General features: G+C 48.8%; 1 protein-coding gene across 1 annotated transcript in view; it reads left to right on the top strand.

Moving 5' to 3' along the window:
• The first annotated feature begins 241 nt into the window (after positions 1 to 241).
• Positions 242 to 19,957, top strand: part of ntn2 (netrin 2) — a 67,096-nt gene continuing 47,380 nt past the window's right edge. Inside the window, exons 1-3 of the mRNA XM_080021786.1 lie at positions 242 to 346; positions 17,538 to 17,555; positions 17,949 to 19,039. Coding sequence (XP_079877912.1) covers positions 18,010 to 19,039 — 1,030 coding nt within the window. The 5' untranslated portion in view covers positions 242 to 346; positions 17,538 to 17,555; positions 17,949 to 18,009. The remainder of the gene's footprint in view (positions 347 to 17,537; positions 17,556 to 17,948; positions 19,040 to 19,957) is intronic.

The following is a 19,957-nucleotide window of genomic DNA, read 5'->3' as shown; positions in this document are numbered from 1 at the left end:
GCCCGCCTGGAGGAGGACCGTGCTGACGGAGACACCCTGCACCACCCGCCCGCCTGGAGGAGGACCGTGCTGACGGAGACACCCTGCGCCACCCGCCCGCCTGGAGGAGGACCGTGCTGACGGAGACACCCTGCGCCACCCGCCCGCCTGGAGGAGGACCGTGCTGACGGAGACACCCTGCACCACCCGCCACATGCTGCCAGATGAGGCTGTGCGTGTGGAGGAGCTGAGAGGAGCCGCTTTGCTGCTTCTGGAGAATTAACGGAATAAGAGCGCGGGTCGGTCGGGCTGGATCTCACTGCGCGTTGGACGGCTTTTCTGTCCGTTTCGCTGCGGTTCCTCCTCGGTAAGTTCATCTTTTATACGAATATGTAAACTCCAGACTCTGCTTCCTTCCACATTTAATGACGTTTTCTGTTGTTTTTGGGGACAGAATCGGCTCCTCTGCGCAGTGGAAGAGCTTTTTTTTTTTTTTTAACCTGGAAAGCTGCTTTCCCCTTTCCAACCATGATCACTGTTATTACCATCATAGTTATCATCATAATTATTATTATTATTATTACAATTATTTTTATTATGATCATCACTATCGTTATTATAACCACTACCGGTGCGGGTGACTCGAACGGGCGGTTCGGGCTCCGTGCCGCGGGGACGCAGCTGCACGGGGCAGGTGGGGGCGCGCGCGCGGTGCCGGTTAACCCGGGTTACGGTGAAACAGGTCCCACCCGGGTCTCCACGACGGCGAATGGCCCCGAGCCGGACCGCCGGAGCCGGTGTGTCCCGCCGGCGGCAGCGGCGGGGCGCTCCGGTGCCGAGGCCGGCAGAGCGCGCCGCCCCGGTGCCAAGTCTCCAAACGCGTCTGTCCGCTCCAGTGCGATCCTCCCGGTGTGAGGGCGGCGAGCTGGCGGAGCCCCGGAAGGGCTTAACGGGCTGGGTTCCGCTGCCGACACGGTGCCACCAATCACTTTGAAATGTAGGGAGACGAATCCGGGAGGTTTTTTAGGTCGATTTTCTTTCCCTCAACCGACCTTAAAAAGACACCCAATGAACCTGCAACATCTCAAAAGCTACAACGCATCTAATCCAATGTCACATTAGTGTCCAATCGATTTAAAGTGGTAATCCGTCAGATTATTTAGTCCAAAAAACAAAAAAATCCTATATTTGATACTTTATAGGAAACATCTGTTTAATGTCTCTGCCTTCTGCCTGTTGCTCCTCGAGAGGCTGTTTCCATTGTTGGTGGCGGGGTCCGCCACACGCACAAGGAGTGAAAGTCAGCCGTGGTGAATCTGATTAAGCAGCGTCGCAAGTTGTGGTCGGCAGAATTGATACTACGCCTCAAGTGACCAGGAAAAAACAATCGATCGATCGATCAGAAGGAGAACTTTTGAGCAGGGAAAGGGTTTGGAACAACAGGGAGGGGTTCCCGCGGGACACCCCCGACCCGGAGTCTGGATCCTAAAACCTTCAATAGAGTTTAAAAACCTGTTTAACGCTGAGTGGCAACCGCCTGACCTACTTATCATCTGCTTAATGAATCTGCCGTGGACAGACTGTGGTTTCACTCCGATCCGCTGTGTGTGTGTGTGTGTGTGTGTGTGTTGTGTGTGTGTGTGTGTGTGTGTGTGTGTGTGTGTGTGTGTGCGTGCATGCGTGTGCGTGTGTGTGTGTGTGTGCGCACGCAAACCGCAGAGCACTAAAGTTTGGGTTGGATTGTCGTGTTGAAGGTTGTAATTTGTCGAGAGAGGGCTCATTAGTCCCATTTTGACTTTGTCAATTAATCATCACTTCATTTGCGTTTCGTCGTCCGTCCACCAATAACAGGCGGAGGCGGGGGTGGGGTAGGGGAGCACACGATCTGGACCGGGTCCTGCGGAAAGCCAGGTCCTGCAGAGGGGCCGGGGGCCGACCGTGCCCGGGCGTGGGACCCGGTCCTAGAGCACCAGGACCCGGCTGCTGCGGCTCCTGGGTCCCGCAGCTCGGCGCCGGGCTGGAAGGCAGTGAGTCACAGTAACATAAGCAGATCGTTTTCCTTGCTTTGAGAAGCAGGATTCCTCCGGACTCTTGGCTCCGTCCACCTGAAAGAGTAAAGTCAACACATCGAATCTATTTTTCTTTCACGCTTTGAGCAGCCTGACAGGCCCAATGTAACGCTAGAGCTCTGCCCTCCGCCCCCTCCCTCTGCCCTTCCCTCTCCCTCTCTCCCTCTCTCCCTCCCTTCCTCCCGATGTGGGCCGAACCAGCTGCTCCTTGTGGGGGGACTGGCTGCCTGAAAACTGCTCTTTCTAACACAGAGTTTACGCCAAAGGACTGTGTCTTGGATTTTCAAGACCCAGTCACATTTTACGAGATCTCAAGAGGAATCCCACGGAGATCCCTCTCTGCTCCGAAGGTTTTTCATGAAGAGGCGGCTGTGCGGAGACGCTCAGACACCGTAGTGACCGGGTCTGGACACGGCGTCAGGTTGGTTGGATTCTTGTCCGGAGTCTGACGTCCGGGCTCCTGCTGTGCGTCGCCGCTGGGATGGAGAGCAAGTCTTTAAATGTGTGATGAGTCTCCTGGGGCGTGGCTGCCATGACGATCCTTCCTTCCTGCACTTGACCTCAAATGCTAAATAATATTCACCCGTTCCATCATTCATAACATTTGCTGCACTGTGGCCCTTAATGTCACACCCCATTAGCCTCAGTTATTTGGAGTTTATTTGTCAGTTTTGCAAAACCGTCCTTCAGTGTCTGTTCTCCGTGTGGATGAAGTGGACAAAGCAATATGAATAACATTACGCTATTTAAATGGGGTTTCACAGAGATTTTGGGGTTTAAAGGCGCAATCATAGATATTTGAGTGCCCAGTGAATCTGCTGCTCTCTCGTAGTTTCAGGTTCTGTTGACGAAGCACGGTCTGTCTATTGGTTCTAGACGCAAACTATTTCCTGTGAAGGTAGTAAGATGGCTGACTCTCACGAAAGTTGCTGCGGGAAGCGAAAGTCTGGAACAAAGAAGTTCTGTTCTTTGTGTGAATGAGCGTCCAGCAAAGAGACCTCAAAGTGGACTGAAGCTCGGACTGTCTTCTACGCAAACTGCACCCAAACAACCGGTTGGATTGTGTCGGTGCACCTCCGTCACGTCCCGATGGACTGGTGCTCCCTCTAGTGGTCCGAGTGACGTTGAAACTAACAACATGACAACTGGCAACCCTAGGAAATCCATGAAAAGATCAACAGACAGACACTTTGTGTGAGGGTTGGATTCAAGAGGGAAAATGGACCTCCACCAGCTCCACCAGGTTTGTGTGGGTCAGCCCAAAAAGGAGGCCTGACCCGTTGATGTTTTGCGGTGGGAAATTCTCTTTCAACAGCTGAGCTACAATGTCGCTCTGGGGAAGACTCTTGTTGTCTTTTACCAATCATCTCAGCTGATTAAAACCAGTCCGGAGACCTGTCTGTCTCTCATTTCAAACAGAAATCAGACAGCTGAACAGATTTGATTTCATAATACTGTCATGGCTTTCATCGTCTGGGACACGTAACAGGTGTCTGGATCGAGTCTTTCCTGACATGTAGATGGGAACGCACAGATACCGGTCCTGATATCAGGTGTCAGGTTGGATTCCGTGCTCACGGACTCTTACAGAGTAAAAAATGCTCCGATATCTAAACCTGAACACCAAGTGAACGTTGATTCTCTGCCTTGCTGAGTAATACATATGTCGGATGACTCGAATAACCCAATATAACTAAATTCTGCACTGTTCACTAATGTTAATATTCAACAATCTGTATTGGGCCCCAAACCTACCCGTCTACCTGGGCGATCGGGACCACGGTCTTTGGCGAACGCCATTGCCTCACTGTGTGGCAAGTCTCTCAATGTTCTCTCGATACTCAGTTCTCTCGATACTCATACGCAGTTCTCTACGTTGTGATCCCAAACGCTCGAGGTTGACGCCCGGCCGTTGCAAAAAAAGGTCGAGGTGTGAAAATACGGGAGTTCTCCTTTAAAAGTTCACCGCCCGACGAGCTGTGGAGCACGGAAACATCAGCACGCTGCTGCTCTGTGTTGGAAAAACCGACATCTGAAATCCTTCCCTGGAAAGGTTGAGCGAGGGAGAGGAGGAGGAGGAGGAGGAGGAGGAGGAGAAAGGAGCAGCAAGAGGAGAGTGGAGGGAAAGGATGGGGTCCGATATCGATCCTGATCCGATGTCGGCAGGACGCAGTTTTACACCGCAGGACTTTGGAGTCCCCGCACAGATATTCCAGACCTTAAGGGAACGTTGAAGTGTCGTCTGAAGAGGTTCCTCCAGGTTCCCTCAGACGAGTCGGGACATGGGGTCGGTTTGATCTGATCTTCAGTCCTCAGTCTCGCCTCCTCCGGCTCCAGCCAGAATCCCCGGATGTGTGGTCCCCGTCCTGCTCCGCCCTGCGGTGCGTCGCTACTGGGGATGGAGAAGTCTTCACATGTGCGACGGTGTCTCCAGGAAGTCCTCCGGTGCGGCCCGAGTGGTGCCGCGCCGCCCGTCCCGGCCCACAGGGAGCGCTCCTTTCCCCTCCCCCGATGTGTGTTGTAGGTTGGCGCAGCGCTCGTAACCGTGCAGGTATTTTGGACACTTAATGAAATTATTTGCGGTCAACCCCCGCCCCTCCCCAGTTCAAAGTGGCCCGGGCCGCGGTGGGGAGTGGAAATAGCTCTTTTGCAAATTGGGGGAAAAAAACAAGCGCTGCTTTCCTGTGGGGAAAACCGCGGCGCTGCCTACCGCAGACTCGCGGCGACCACTTCAAATGCGGCTCTCCGTCACCGTGCCGCGGCCGCTTCCCGTCTAATCCAGGTCCAGGGCTCACCTGCCCCCCGCCCCCCCGCGCTCCAGCCCCGCGGTCACAATGTGCTCCGACTCGTGGGAAAAGCGGGACCTTCCGCCTCCTCTGCGGCGCGGCACAACGTGAGAGTTTATTTACGAGACGTTCACACCGGGAAACATCAGCGTATTTATCTGTCAGTGAGTTCCGAAGAATCGAACTGTCTTTTGCCGTCCTTTATGCCGGCGGAAGTAAGCTGTGACTTCATCTTTACTCGATTTAGTGTTTCAGCGGAATATTAATGGGATAAGAACATTTCAGCTGAAGAAGTCTGATCATCTGTTGGGTGTCATACGGTGGGGTCTTCATTTTGTGGACCGGAAGGGAAGTGATGATGACGACGTCCTCACCCCAGCCTCATTTTTAATTCCCCTGTCGTACCGTTTCATCATTTTTCGACAGGCAGGAAGTCTGTCGTGCCCCAGGTATCAGTCAGCTCCCCCAGCCGCCGTCTTGTCCCCATTGTATTCAAAACGATTTCTTATTATCGTGATCAACTCACGTCCTCCATCTCCATTTATAACTTCTCCATCTTTATTGATGGATGTTACAATAGTAATAACTGCCCTGCATCTGCTCATCATACTAAAGGGAGGTTTGCACGGACGCATTAAAACAAGAATGTTTTTTATTATCAAAAACTTGAACAAATTGGGAACACTTGTGCCTATGCGGTTAAAAAAATGAATTTTAATGAATGAAAACGTTAAACCGGGCCCATAAAGGATTACTTCAGGAAGTTTTAAAGAATATTTTAAATGGGAACAGATTCGTCTGAAGTCTTCGTACGACAGTAAACGCTTCCAGGTTCCTGAAGAAAGAGACGTTTCCCTCTCAAGGAAAATAGGAATTATCTCCGACTGTTTCTGTTTAGGGTTATACACCTGTCTGACTGCTCATAAACTTGTCTGACTGGTCATATACCTGTCTGACTGCTAAAATACCTGTCTGACTGGTTATACACCCGTCTAACCGGTCATATACCTGTCTGACTGGTTATATGTCTGTCTGACTGATTATATACCTGTCTTGCCTCCAGACGTAGACACAGAAACTGGTTTCAAAGGATTTTCATCCAGCCCACACATCATGCTCCAGGTTCCCTCCCATTGGTTAAAACCAGCCACACGATGCACCCAAACGGTATATAATATATATTGACTACATACTGTATATCCTAATATATATTTAATACATATACTAATATATATTAACTACATATATCCTAATACATATTTAATACATATATCCTGATATATATTCAATACATGTATCCTAATATATATTTAATACATATATACTAATATATATTTACTACCTATATCCTAACATATATTAAATACCTATATCCTAATATATATTTACTACATATATCCTAATATATGTTTATTACATGTATCCTAATATATATTAATACCTATATCCTAATATATATTAATACATATATCCTAATATATATTACTACATATATCCTAATATATATTAATACATACGTATATCCTAATAGCATTTATACTAAATCCTATTAATCGTGGTTGTTCTGCCAGTGGCTGTAATAAATCTAATCTAATTCAAGATGTTCTGGAATTCCAAGAGTTTGTTTTTACGATCGTGGACCTTTGAGTTATTGGTGCTTAATAAAGTTTGTTTATCATTGGAAACAGATGACTCTACCTCTACTCTACCTCTACTCTACATCTACTCTACCTCTAGTCTACCTCTTCTCTATCTCTACTCTACTGCTACTTTACCTCTACTCTACATCTACTCTACCTCTACTCCACATCTACTCTACCTCTACCCGACCTCTTCTCTACCTCGACTCTACTGCTACTTTACCTCTACTCTACATCTACTCTACCTCTACTCCACATCTACTCTACCTCTACCCGACCTCTTCTCTACCTCGACTCTACTGCTACTTTACCTCTACTCTACATCTACTCTACCTCTACTCTACATCTACTCTACCTCTACTCTACCACTACTCTACCTCTACTCAACCTTTACTCTACATCTACTCTACCTCGACTCTACCTCTACTCTACATCTACTCTACCTCTACTCTACCTATACTCCACCCTACCACTACTCTACCTCTACTCAACCTTTACTCTACCTCTACTCTACATCTACCCTACCTCTACCCTACCTCTACTCTACCTCTACTCTACCTCTACTCTACATCTACTCTACTCTAACTCTTTCAAGCTCTGCTCAATCACTACTCTACCTCTGTGATGATGAATGAGGGAAATGAAAATACGATGTGTCTGTACATAAGCACAACACCATCTAAAACATCATCCACGTTTTTACATTTTCAGACTTTTCTTCCACAGGTGTAAACATGTGCCACTGTGTAGGATCTGGGCCCAAGTTCAAAAATTTCAACTTCCTGTTCCGCGACTCAGCAGAAATTCTCGGCGGCGGTGGTTGTGCCGAGCGCCTTGATGTTGATCGTACGAAAATCCCTTTCCATTCCACCCCCCACCCCACCTCCACCACCACCACATCTCTGAATTCCTCCTCCATCCCCCGCAGACCCTGACCCGACAGAAACACTTGTCTGTCTGAATCGACCGCGCCTTATCTCGTCTTCTCAGCGTTTTTTTTGGCCGGTCGTTGCAGACAGGTGTACATACTGTCTGTACTGGATCCAGTCAGCTTCCTGTGTGAGACTGTGAGAACCGGGCCAACCCCGTCGTACCGCCCTGCCCTGCCCCCCGTCTGCCCCCCGTCTGCCCCCCGTCTGCCCCCCTGCCCCCCGTCTGCCTCGGGTCGGGTTCTGTTGATCTTAGACCCCGCTTCTGGACTCGGACTGACCCAGAGGGCTGAGACGGCCGCATTCCACCACTGGGCGTCTAGTTTCTATGCATCGGCCATTCATACTTTACTTGATTCATCTTTCTTGACTTATCTTTCTTGATTCATCTTTCTTGACTTATCTTTCTGGACTTATCTTCCATGACTTATCTTTCATGATTTATCTTTCTTGATTCATCTTTCTTGACTTATCTTTCTTGATTTACCTTAATTGACTTATCTTTCTTGACTTATCTATCATGACTTATCTTTCATGACTCATCTTTCATGATTTATCTTTCTTGATTCATCTCTCTTGACTTATCTCTCTTGATTGATCTTTCTTGATTTATCTTTCTTGACTTATCTTTCATGACTTATCTTTCTTGATTCATCTTTCTTGATTCATCTTTCTTGACTTATCGTTCTTGACTCATCTTTCTTGACTCATCTTTCTCGACTCATCTTTCTCGACCCAGCTTCCTCGACTCATCTTTCTCGACTTATCTTTATTGACTTATCTTTCTGACTCATCTTTTTGACTCATCTTTCTTGACTCATCTTTCTCGACTCATGTTTATTGACTTATCTTTATTGACTTATTTTTCTTGACTCATCTTTCTTGACTTATCTTTCTTGACTCATTTTTCTTGACTTATATTTCTCGACTTAGCTCTCTTGATTCATCCTTGAACTGAGAAGATAGTGATAAAGTTGCAGCAAATAAAAAAAAAATCATGACACTATTTTTAATGTTCCTGGATATATTTTAAAGGATGTCGATGTGTTGATTGATCTGTCTGCCTAGCTGTCTATTACTCTCTCCATCCATGTCCATCTATTTATATTGCCATTTATTTATCTTTATCCCAATCTTCATCTATATATATCCAGCTGCCTCTATCACATCAATATTGTCTTTATCCCTTTGTACATTTATCTGTTTCTCTGTCTACCTCTATCTCCTTCTATTTATATCTCCACCTCTCTCTCTCCCTCTCTATCTCTGTGTATAGACCTTTCCAGACCGTATTATCATGACAGGACGAGTCCAGTGATGTGATTTTTCACTCGCCTCATCAGTCATTTTGGGGTATGGTTCTGGACGGTATCAAACATTTAGTGGATTAATTTGGGTGGGTACATTTTTCCCCTCACTGGACTGTTCGTCATTATGTCGACTATATGTCACACTCATCCCTTCTTCTGTTCAAATGGTCGTAAAATTTGGCCACGAGGCGTCAGGAATTGTTGCTGCTGCCAAAAATCACAAACCTTCCTCAAGGTCTTCCATAGCCTCCAATTACTGCGAGCGGAAACTCTACTGGTGGTGTTGTGGGTTGTATTTAAATGATCAGAGTTGTGAGTTTGTCGAAACACAGCAGGTTAAGTAATTACGTTGGTAGTGGACAGGACCTACCCATGGGACGTTGCAGCTGATCCCTGCCTGTTTGTCAAATGTCTGTCCTGGGAAAGGTGGGTCAACCCTCTTTCACAAAATAAACTTGGTGTCCAAACTGGGTTTAGGTGTTATGTCAGGTTTGGCCCAGAGATGGATAACTAGCTGCTGGCTGAGCTGCAGCTGATTGTTGTGTTGAGAAAAGGTCATGGTTTTGATTGACGGCCAAGCGGGCGGGCGGCCATTGGCGTGACAGAGGAAAGTCTTTACCAGATCACTTACACTGGAGCGAGGCTCAAAGGGAAAACAGCGGAGCGAGTTTGAAGGTTTTAAACCTCCGGGAAGACTTTCAAAGACTCATACAGATTACCTTAGATTACATTACATTACATTACATTACATGAGATTAGATTGCCTTGCTGCCATCTAATCTAATTTATATCTGCAGCAGCAGATGTGGAATCTAAGATGGAAACGACTGATGAATGGCAACAAATATAACACAGTGCTGGCAATACAAATATTACAGTATATATTACAGTTTTTCTTTACATATAAGTGTTGGGAACAATTGTGTACAATTAGTATTGACTCATCGGGTGATGCATGTGTTTCTATATCTAGATACACAAACTGCGTGGTGTGCAGAATCAGATGTCCATCCACAGACGTTCTTGCGGATGTAATTAGATCTTAAAATCACTCGTTAGAAATGAGTCATGACAAAGTAATCCTAAAGATCCCCAAGAGATGAACAGACGGACTGACGGCGATGATGTACGATGTGGTGGGATGTGGGATGTGCTATGCGGGAGTGTTAGCATCAGGTTTAAAGAGGCTGCTTTGAGGCGGCATTCCGGGTAAAAGTATGCTCGAGTGGGGAAAATTCAACTGGAAGCAGCAGGTTTTAACATGAAGTTTCAGTATCGTGTTGACACACACAGTGGCAAATCCTTCAAAAGGAAACAAGAAAAACTATTTCAGTGGTCAATGAGTCGAAATGCAGTCATGGAAATGCAGTTTCATTTTAATCGGAACTACATGAAGTTGAATAAACTCACTTATCTGCTTCCAACACACACACACACACACACACACACACACAAACACACACACACACACACACACACACACACACACACACACACACACACCACCATGCGTAGCAGATTAGTCTCAGATCTGCCCGCTAACGACACCCTCAGCTGGGAGAGTTGACCTCCGACCTTCCTCCCACCTCTCACCTCCACCGCTAATCAACTCCAGAAAGAAAACCCCCCGACCCACCTGCACACACACACACACACACACACACACACACACACACACACACACACACACACACACATACATGCACACATTCAAACACACACACACACACACACACACACACACACACATACATGCACACATTCACACAACAATGCAAAGTGAAAGTATTTTTATGTGGAGGATCAACGTGTGGAGTTCCGTGTTGAGACGGAGGGAGTTGAACAAAGGATGATCTCCTGCTGACGGATGGAAAAATACCACTCTGTCACCCTCTCTCTTCTCTCTCTCTCTCTCTCTCTATCTCTCTATCTCTCTTTCTCTCTTTCTCTCTCTCTGTCTTTATCTGTCCTGGCCTTCTCACACTCTCTCTTCATGACGGATAAATAGATGGTAAGATAGAAAGACAAATAGATAAATAAATGATAGATGGACTGATGGATCCATGATTGATGGATGGGGAGATGGACAGATATTTGGATAGATGGATGGATGGATAGATTGACAGATGGATAGATGGATAGATGAATGAATAGATGATAGATGGACAAAAGTTGGATAGACGATGGATGGATTTATGGATGGATCAGTTGATGGAAGGGCGGTAGATAGAAAAATAGAATTAAGTATAATTGCATAAAGTGAGAGATGAACGATATAATATGAAGAGAGATGTGCTTGGCTGCCTCTGTCTCCTCCACCTCCTCCTTCCCCACCTCCTCCTTCCCCACCTCCTCCTGCTTCCATATACATATTCCACTCCTCTTTTTTCTCACTCTCTGCTTCCTTTCTCTCCACCCATCGGTCGATCCAGAAGAAACCAAATAGAAGACACGGCAGCTGTCTTCTTCTTTCCAACCCTCCTCCACCTCCTCCATCTCCTCCTCCTTCATCTCCTTCTCCTCCTCTTCCTCCACCTACTCCTCCTCCTCCATCTCCTCCTCCTCCACCTCCTCCTTCATCTCCTTCTCCTCCTCTTCCTCCACCTACTCCTCCTCCTGCTCCTCCTTGTGAATGTTGAGTTTGTTGCCACAAAGAACCTGGAGGTTTCACCTGGAGCTCCCTCCCTCCCAACCCCCCCGGTGGAGCTTGGTTCTCAGGGTGTTTCTTCCGTGCTGTTCGGGGAGAGGATTGGATCCATTGAAGGTTTTTCGGCGTTTCCGTGGCATCAGATGGTGCTCTCATGTGCGTTCGCTCATGGACTCGTGTGTCCGTTCAACTGAAGAAGTTGAGTGATTTTCATTGGCCAGTCCCTTGTCAGATCTCACGTCTCGAGGGAGGTTGCTACACCTTCAGACCTCCGCCCACCTTTAGGCCACTGGACGGTGGGGTGGCCGCCCTACGTGAAGCCCTTTGGGGGTAATGAGCCTGCTCAGCTCCCTCCTGCCAGGGAGGCTTTCAACTGGCCTGGACGCTGAGCCGAAGGTGGAGGCGGAGGAGAAGCCTTTTCACATTCAATAAAGGTCTAATCTCTCAGTAGTTTCCCCGATAATGCCCGAGGCGCGTTGCCGGCACGAGCGAGCTCTCTAGCGGGGCTATCTAGCGGGGCTCCTCGCTGTGTGCAGCGTGAACAGACGGACGCCAGACGCTCACGGAACAGCTGTTGCTGCTTTAACCACATTTGATGAAAGACGAGGAGCTTGTGGCTTGTTAAACACGCTGGATGGACGTCTCGCCGAAACAGAGTCTTACTGAGCGTTTCAGAGGTTAACGCTACGTCCCAGAGCCGACAACCTCCGCAAATAGCTGCAGGGATGGGTGTAACGTTCAGCGGCGGATGCAGGCAAACTGTAGCATTTTCACAGTTGTTTTTTGTCTGTGTTGACCTTAGAATCACTCCCAAGAAGACATCAGTTCTGCACTTTGATGTCCAAGCATGTGCTCTGAGGAGGAAGTCCAACACCGTACGTTCAGAAAGCTTTGTAAGGCCAGCAGCACCCTGTAAAGCACCGATTTGTACCTGATTTGTCCCATTTTTTATACCAGTGAGGTACAACATTACAAACTAGTCGCCGCGTCAAGGGTGCTAGGGGGTACTGCCACTGCGTTGCACTTTACTTTTTTACGAGTGTGGAACACCAAGCCCGGGCTCGCTCTGCTTTTAGGACCAGTCCGTTCTGCTTCTCTTTTGGCTTTGCTGTGCTTGTGGCGTCGGGAACACAACTTCTGTAAATGTTTTGGTTTCACGGCGTCCATGAAACGACGGCACAAATTGTCGCTCCCACTTTGGTTTGGTCTCAGCTCAGTAACGGCGGCAACCGCAGAGCGCCGTAAAACCTCCTGAACACTTAGTTTTTGCGGCCGTGGAGCCTGAGGGGAGCTGAGCTTTACCAACACAAACTTAAAGGAGATTTGAAGGGGAACAACGCAGGTTTGACTCCCACTTCTCACCTGTTAAGAAGCACTTCCATCGAATTAAAGGATCGCACCGGCGTCGGGTGGTGTTAAACCAGCCTTGCGTTTTTTGTTTTTTAACAGCGTCTTTATTTTCAGCTTTTGGAACCTCTGAATTGATGTCCTGTTCATCGTCATTTTGTCAAAGGTATTTTATTTTGGCTTATTTGTCAAAGCAACTGCTCTCCCAGAGCATCCACACCCAGAGCATCCACAACAAGAGCATCCACAATGAGAGCATCCACATCCAGAGCATCCACATCCAGAGCATCCACAATGAGAGCATCCACACCCAGAGCATCCACACCCAGATCATCCACACCCAGACATCCACACCCAGAGCATCCACACCCAGATCATCCACACCCAGAGCATCCACACCCAGAGCATCCAGAGCTGGTTGGAGTCCACTGTAACAGGTGAGAAATGGGGCTGAATCCAGAACAGTTCTCCTTTAATCCAGTTCCTCTGACCTCGACCTGGTTCCTGACCTGGTTCCTTTCCTGGATCTGGACCTGGTCCTGGACCTGATTCTGGTCCTGGACCTGATTCTGGGCCAAGACCTGGTTCCTGACCTGGTCCTGGCTCAGGTTCTGGTTTATTCTTCGGACTGACGGAGCAGCTCTGTTTAAGCTTCACCTTGCTCTGCCAGATGGACCTGACAGCACCAGACTGCAGAGAAACGCTCCATATTTAGTCATCCAACACCAGGCGTCTACCTTTATTTGTCTCAGTCCCCTCTCTCTCTCTCTCTCTCTCTCTCTCTCTCTCTCTCTCTCTCTCTCTCTCTCTGTCTCTCTCTCCTGCTGCTGCCATTCATTTATCTCTGTCCTCGCTCGCCCTTGCCGGTCACATCTTCTGCTTCACCACTGTCCCGCCTCTTTGGCAGATCTTCCTCTCTCCTATTCTCCTCTCTCTCTCTCTCTCTCTCACGGTTGTTCTTCCTTCTCTTGTCACGTCTTCCTCTTGGGTCTTTTTCTCTCTCCATTGTCTGTCAGTTCTTCTCTACCTCGCTCTCTCTTTAACCCTTCACACCTGCTTTTACACCTTTGCATTTTTCAGCCCCCTCGATCCGTCAACTTCCTGTCCCTTTATACCCAACTTCCTGTTACTTCCTTTCCTGCCATTCATGTCTTTAATGACGAGGGAGACTCAACCTAGTAGTTCAAAAATCAGCTGGTCTTGAAAACGACTCAGCAAACTAGTACAAATGACACCCAATAACTTAAAAAAAGTGATTATTATTATTATTAATAATAATAATAATAATAATAATAATAATAGTAATAATGATATTAGAGATAATAATAGAGATGATAATAATAATTATAATGATGATAATAATAATGATAATAATAATAATAATAGGAGTAATAATGATAATAGAGACAATAATAATAATAATACAGATTATATTAATAATTATAATGATTAATGATGATAATAATAATGATAATAAAGATAAAAATAATAATAATAATACAGATTATAATAATAATTATAATGATGATAATAATAATGATAATAGTAATAATGATAATCAAGATAATAATAATAATAATAATAATAATAATAATAATAATACAGATGATAATAATAATTATAATGGTGATAATAATAATATATAACGATGATAATTATGATAATAATGATAGTAATAACGATAATAGTGATGATATTAATACATTTTATTTCATTTATATTATACCCTTCACAAATGAACTGCTGTTTAAAGTTCTCTACAAAAATGAAGATTAAACAGTAGAATATAAAAACTGAAACATGTATGTTCACTAAGATCGTTTCAAATTCCACCTCCTTTGTGTGAGTTTAGTCTACAACTGTAAAACTGTTTTATTAATGGAACTCCAATAAATCCTCCATTTTCAAATTATCATATTGAATAGATTGTCGGTGTTATATTTAGCGTACGTATATCAAATGAAATGTGCTCCAGCGAGGGCAGCACCGATCCCTTTTAAGTCCATTTTTCTTTATGCGAGGTGGAATTTCCTGGAACACTCGCGCTTTTATTGTGGTTTATTACGCGTCAGATGGTGCGGGAGTCGCCGCGGTCGGGCTAAGTGCTGCCGTGATGAAGTGGGTGTCAAACCGGGGAACAGAGACATTTATGTTACGCCTCAGCGAGGTTTGTACAGAACAGCGTCCGAATCCGAATCTTGCAAGCCACCCCCTTCGACCCCCACTCCCCCGACCTTCCACAGCCTCTCGGAGACATCAGAGGAAGTTCTAACACCTTGACTTCCAGACCTCCCCCGCCAACACCGCCACCCGGCGCTTTCTAACACCCACTCGGTCGGGGTGGTGGGTGGGGGGTCACCACGGGGGCCCGAGAAGACGAAGGGAGGGGTGGAGGGAGGGAGGGGGGGGGAGGGGAGGAGGGTCTGTTTGATGGACCACTGAGCTCCTTCTCCTGCTCTGTGAGGGCCGCTGGCTTTGGACCCCTTAGAGGAGGGGAAACCCCCCCACCCCCAAGAACTTTTGTTTCCCTGAGTTCTTGTTGTTTTGAAAGAAATGAGCGTCTGGGGAGCCTCACTGGAGGCCGAGACGCTCCTTTGTCCTGCGGCGGAGAAGACGGATGCACAACAAGAAGAGGGGGAGAGAGAGGGAGAGAATCTGAAGGGCGGGAGGGGAGGGGGCTGGGTGGGGTTTATTGTACTTTGATGGATTCCTCACAGAGGATCGGGCGGCGTTCCCTCCGCGGTTTGAAGTAAGGGGGGGGGTTAGCGGAGGGAAAACCCTGACGCACCTCTTTCTGTTTTCTCCGCCGCGCTCCGTGGTGCCCACCGAACGGTGTCACATGAGTAATGCATCACATGAGTAATTGTTGAACTTGCTGAATTGTCGCTTTGCGGGTGTTGATGCCAAAGTTGCGTTGACGACGATTTTGCTGTGGAAGATTTTCAGCGTAGTGAGGGAACCGTGAGATTCCGTCTCTCCGGCACCTCGCCTCGGCCCAGGGTACGTGTTCCTAATCCCTCCGGTGGCGTCGCATTTCTAACATTGTATTACATCTACCTAAACCTCATGTAGTCATCTGTGAAAGTTAACGCAACGTGCGAAAACAGACCCAGAAGTTTGGATTCCACGTTCTTCAGGATTGGTACAAGTTGAAGTGAAAGTGAAGTCGGTTCGTTTCCAGTCGTCCTGTGAGATGTCCAGGTGGAAGGGTTGGCGTCCTGTCCGGGCACGAGGAGCTGACTTCAGCAGGAAGTCTTGAGCGTGTGCTCTGGTAAGTAGGAGCCAAGGAGAGATCTGTGGATGAAGCACAAGCAGTGGATACGCCCGCCCACATACAGGGAGGGCCCCTCAGCTCCAGCGTGCAGGGTCCAATGCTGTGTAAGAGTGTAACGGGCGGAGTTTCCGCCATTGGTCACTCGTGAACCTGTTGGGTACCTTGTACCTCCGCTACCATCGGTGCTGTATCTTTGAAACCATATGATGCTCAAATACTGTGCGAAAAATACCAGGATGACATCCTACATGGGGCGGAATAATGTAGTCTGCAAACACAAGATATCATCTATGTCCCATAATGCATTGCGGCGCGTTACAAGGACAGCTGTCGACGACTTGTCCAGACGGAGAAAAAGGAACTACATCAGAGGGCGTGTCAGTCCAAAGCAGCTACATGAAGATGTTGCCGTCTGAAAAGCCCTGGGTGTTTCTCCTGTGTACTACAGCGTGCTGGGCGGTAGTTCACAGGTATTATGCTGGAGTGCGTAGTCTGCCGATGTAGCCGCCATGTTTTACCTCCATGTGATCGGACTGGTCTTCCTGCTGCTGTCGTTGGCCGTGTGACGCTGACTTCCTGCCGCTCTACGCCGCTCTATGCCATTCAGTCAAACTGTTCGTCAAACCCCGGGGGGGCGCACCGTGACGAAGGCAGGTGGGTTCCCAAAACACCGGTTGATGTTTAGACGTGTCAATGAATGATTCCATGGGAGCCGGGAAAACGGTCCTGGCTCCTCCCAGGGTTCCCCCACTCCCTCCCCGATTGGCCGGGGACATTTAAAAAAGACGTTGGCTCCTCCCACTCAACTGGGATATGTGATGGACGAGTAAGGCCGAGCGATGGGAAGACGTCGGGTTTATGCCCAACTAGAAAGGCGTTTTGTGGTAAATAAAAAAACCCTCGCCGTCAGGGGAGAGCACATTTTCCGCCAATCGGCTTTAAATTTGAACAGGAAGCTCGGAGTCAAGAGTAAATAGTCGTTCTAACCACAAGAACTTTAAACTGTTATATTTACGAAGGTCACATGGGACCTTGTTTATTTATTGTATTGGTTTCATGTGTTCCAGCAGCTCCATCTGAACTGGTGTTCTGTGGCGATGACAGTGGGCGTTGCTGCTTTGTCCCACGGCGCCTCCTGACCAGACGTCCTGAATGAGTGGACGGCATTGAAATTCAGGATCTGACGCCCGGAGCAGCTCATGTCTCTATTCAAACGCCCGCTCGCTTTATCTTGGGCCCCATTTCTTTCAAGCTCGCTCGACCCTTCTCTGCATTTTCACTGAATGAAAATGTCGGTCGGCCCCATTGAAGGGTGAAAGACCGATATTCGCCGGGTTTTGCCCGACTAATCCAATTCAAAAACAAATGTGATTTCTGCAATGAATTGGATTTGTGAGTTTTCAGTTGGAAGACGCGACATCTGGACACAATCTGTGCTTTTAAATGGAGGAATTTCCGAGAAAGCCGCACAGTGTTTTGTGTTCCTGGTTTGGACCTGGAGGACAACGTGCCGTGAGATGCTGCTAACCTTCCTTTTTTCTGTTGCTTTTTCACAGGAAAGGCGTCGGCCCGAAGTGAGTCTGCCAACACTCCCCTTTACTCACCACACACACACGCACATAGATAGACCCCCCCCAACACACACACACACACACACACACACACACACACACACACACACACACACACACACAGACCCCCCCAACACACACAAACTAACATACACACTCACACACACACACACACACACACACACACACACACACACACACAGATACACACCCCCCACCACACACACACACACACACACATAATAACATACACACACACACACACACACACACACACACACACACACACACACACACACACACACACACACACACACACACACACACACACACACACACACACAGATAGACACCCGGTTCCCCCCACACACTCACACTGAGCCACATCTGACATAGGTTTTACCCGCACAAAGATTTCCACTCGAACCCAACGCCCCCTGCAGGCCATCCAGGCAGGATGAGGGAGGTGTGGAGGTGTTGGCTGGGGCTGTGTCTCCTGGCGTGGTCTGCCTCCCCCCACAGCGCCACCAACCCCTTCGTGGGGCAGCAGACCCCCCCGGACCCCTGCTACGACGACGCCGGCGCCGCCCGCCGCTGCATCCCCGAGTTCATCAACGCCGCCTTCGGGAAGGAGGTGGCCGTCTCCAGCGTCTGCGGCCGCCCGCCGTCTCGCTCCTGCAGCGTGGAGGCGCGGCCCCCCGTGCGCACCTGCCACATCTGCGACGCCTCGGACCCCCGGCGGGCGCGGCCGCCCTCCTACCTCACCGACCTCAACTCCGCCCACAACCTGACGTGCTGGCAGTCGGAGAACCTGAGCAGCTCGCCGCACAACGTCACCCTGACGTTGTCGCTGGGCAAGAAGTTCGAGATCACCTACGTCAGCCTGCAGTTCTGCTCGCTGCGGCCCGAGTCGCTGGCCATCTACAAGAGCATGGACTACGGCAAGTCCTGGACGCCGTACCAGTTCTACTCCTCACAGTGTCGCCGCGTCTACAACCGCCCCAACCGGGCGGTGATCACCAAGCAGAACGAGCAGGAGGCGCTGTGCTCCGACGGACACACCGACCTGTATCCGCTGTCCGGGGGGCTCATCGCCTTCAGCACGCTGGATGGGCGTCCGTCCGGGAAGGACTTCGACAACAGCCCCGTCCTCCAGGACTGGGTGACCGTCACCGACATCCGCGCGGTCTTCAGCCGCCCGCATATCCTCAGGGAGCTGGTGGCAGGAGCAGCGGCGGGGAGGGAGGACGAGCCGCCGGCGGTGTCCACAGCGCTGCCCACCTACTTCTACGCGGTGGGGGACTTCCAGGTGGGCGGGCGCTGCAAGTGCAATGGCCACGCCTCCCGCTGCGTCAAGGACAAGGAGGGGAAGCTGGTGTGCGACTGCAAGCACAACACGGAGGGTCCGGAGTGCGACCGCTGCAAGCCCTTCCACTACGACCGGCCGTGGCAGCGGGCCAGCGCCCGCGAGGCCAACGAGTGTCTGCGTGAGTACCTCCACACCTCCGCCCGACCGTTAGTCATCCATGTCCAGCTGTTTCATCCAATCCATCATCTATCCTTCTATCTGTCATCCATTTTTATTCCATCAGTCGTCCTCCAATACATCCAGTTGTCATCAATTTGCCTTTCTGTCTGTCTCCATCACCGATGTTTGGCTTTAATTCCATGGAGTCAAACATGCTCTAAGTTGAAGCTCCTTCATCAATACATGCTCCATCTGTGGGTGTAGTTAGTGACTCAGGCTGCCCACTGAACCCAGATGCTATGACTGGGTCTTTTACTGTAGCGCGTTTCATTCATCTGTAGTGTCGCTCCCTGGCTCCTAAGTCGCAGCTGTTTCTAACATGAAGGCTTTCCGCTCTGACCTCCACAACACTTCATTTCACCAATTTCTTTGAGTTGAGTCTTGCGTGGGGGAAGCAGAGCCCAGGTTCATTCTGTTTTCAGAACGAGACCTGTCTGCTTCAATCCTGGCTTCGGTGTGCCTGCCTTTCCTACCTGCAGCCTCCTCTTCCAGAGCTTTCCTGTGAACATTACACTTTCAACTGCGTTTCTTGAGTGAAGCCACAAACAGGAAGTTGCTCAAATCCTTTGGCCTGAGAACGGATCCTGGGGGCAGGGGACCTGGTAGTGGAGAGTTTGGGGGTTATCAACACAGACTGTGTGGTTTAGTAGTTTGGAATATTTGGAAATGTCTGAAACAGTAGAAATCCTCGGCGGTATGCCTTCACGTGATGCGCAGGGGAGCGGTTCCCGCCATGAGGGTGCCAGGCTGATGTTAATGTGAGTGAGGGCCCGGTTCACCTCCTCATCCCCCTCTCCCTCCCTCCATCTCACATGATGAACACAGTGGAGGCTGTGTAACATCGTGGAAACCAGGAAGCGTTGGTGTCGGCCTGTCT

The sequence above is a fragment of the Zeus faber genome (genome assembly GCF_960531495.2).
Source record: "Zeus faber genome assembly, chromosome: 20".
Taxonomy (NCBI): domain Eukaryota; kingdom Metazoa; phylum Chordata; class Actinopteri; order Zeiformes; family Zeidae; genus Zeus; species Zeus faber.
This window is presented reverse-complemented; position numbering and strand designations above follow the sequence as displayed.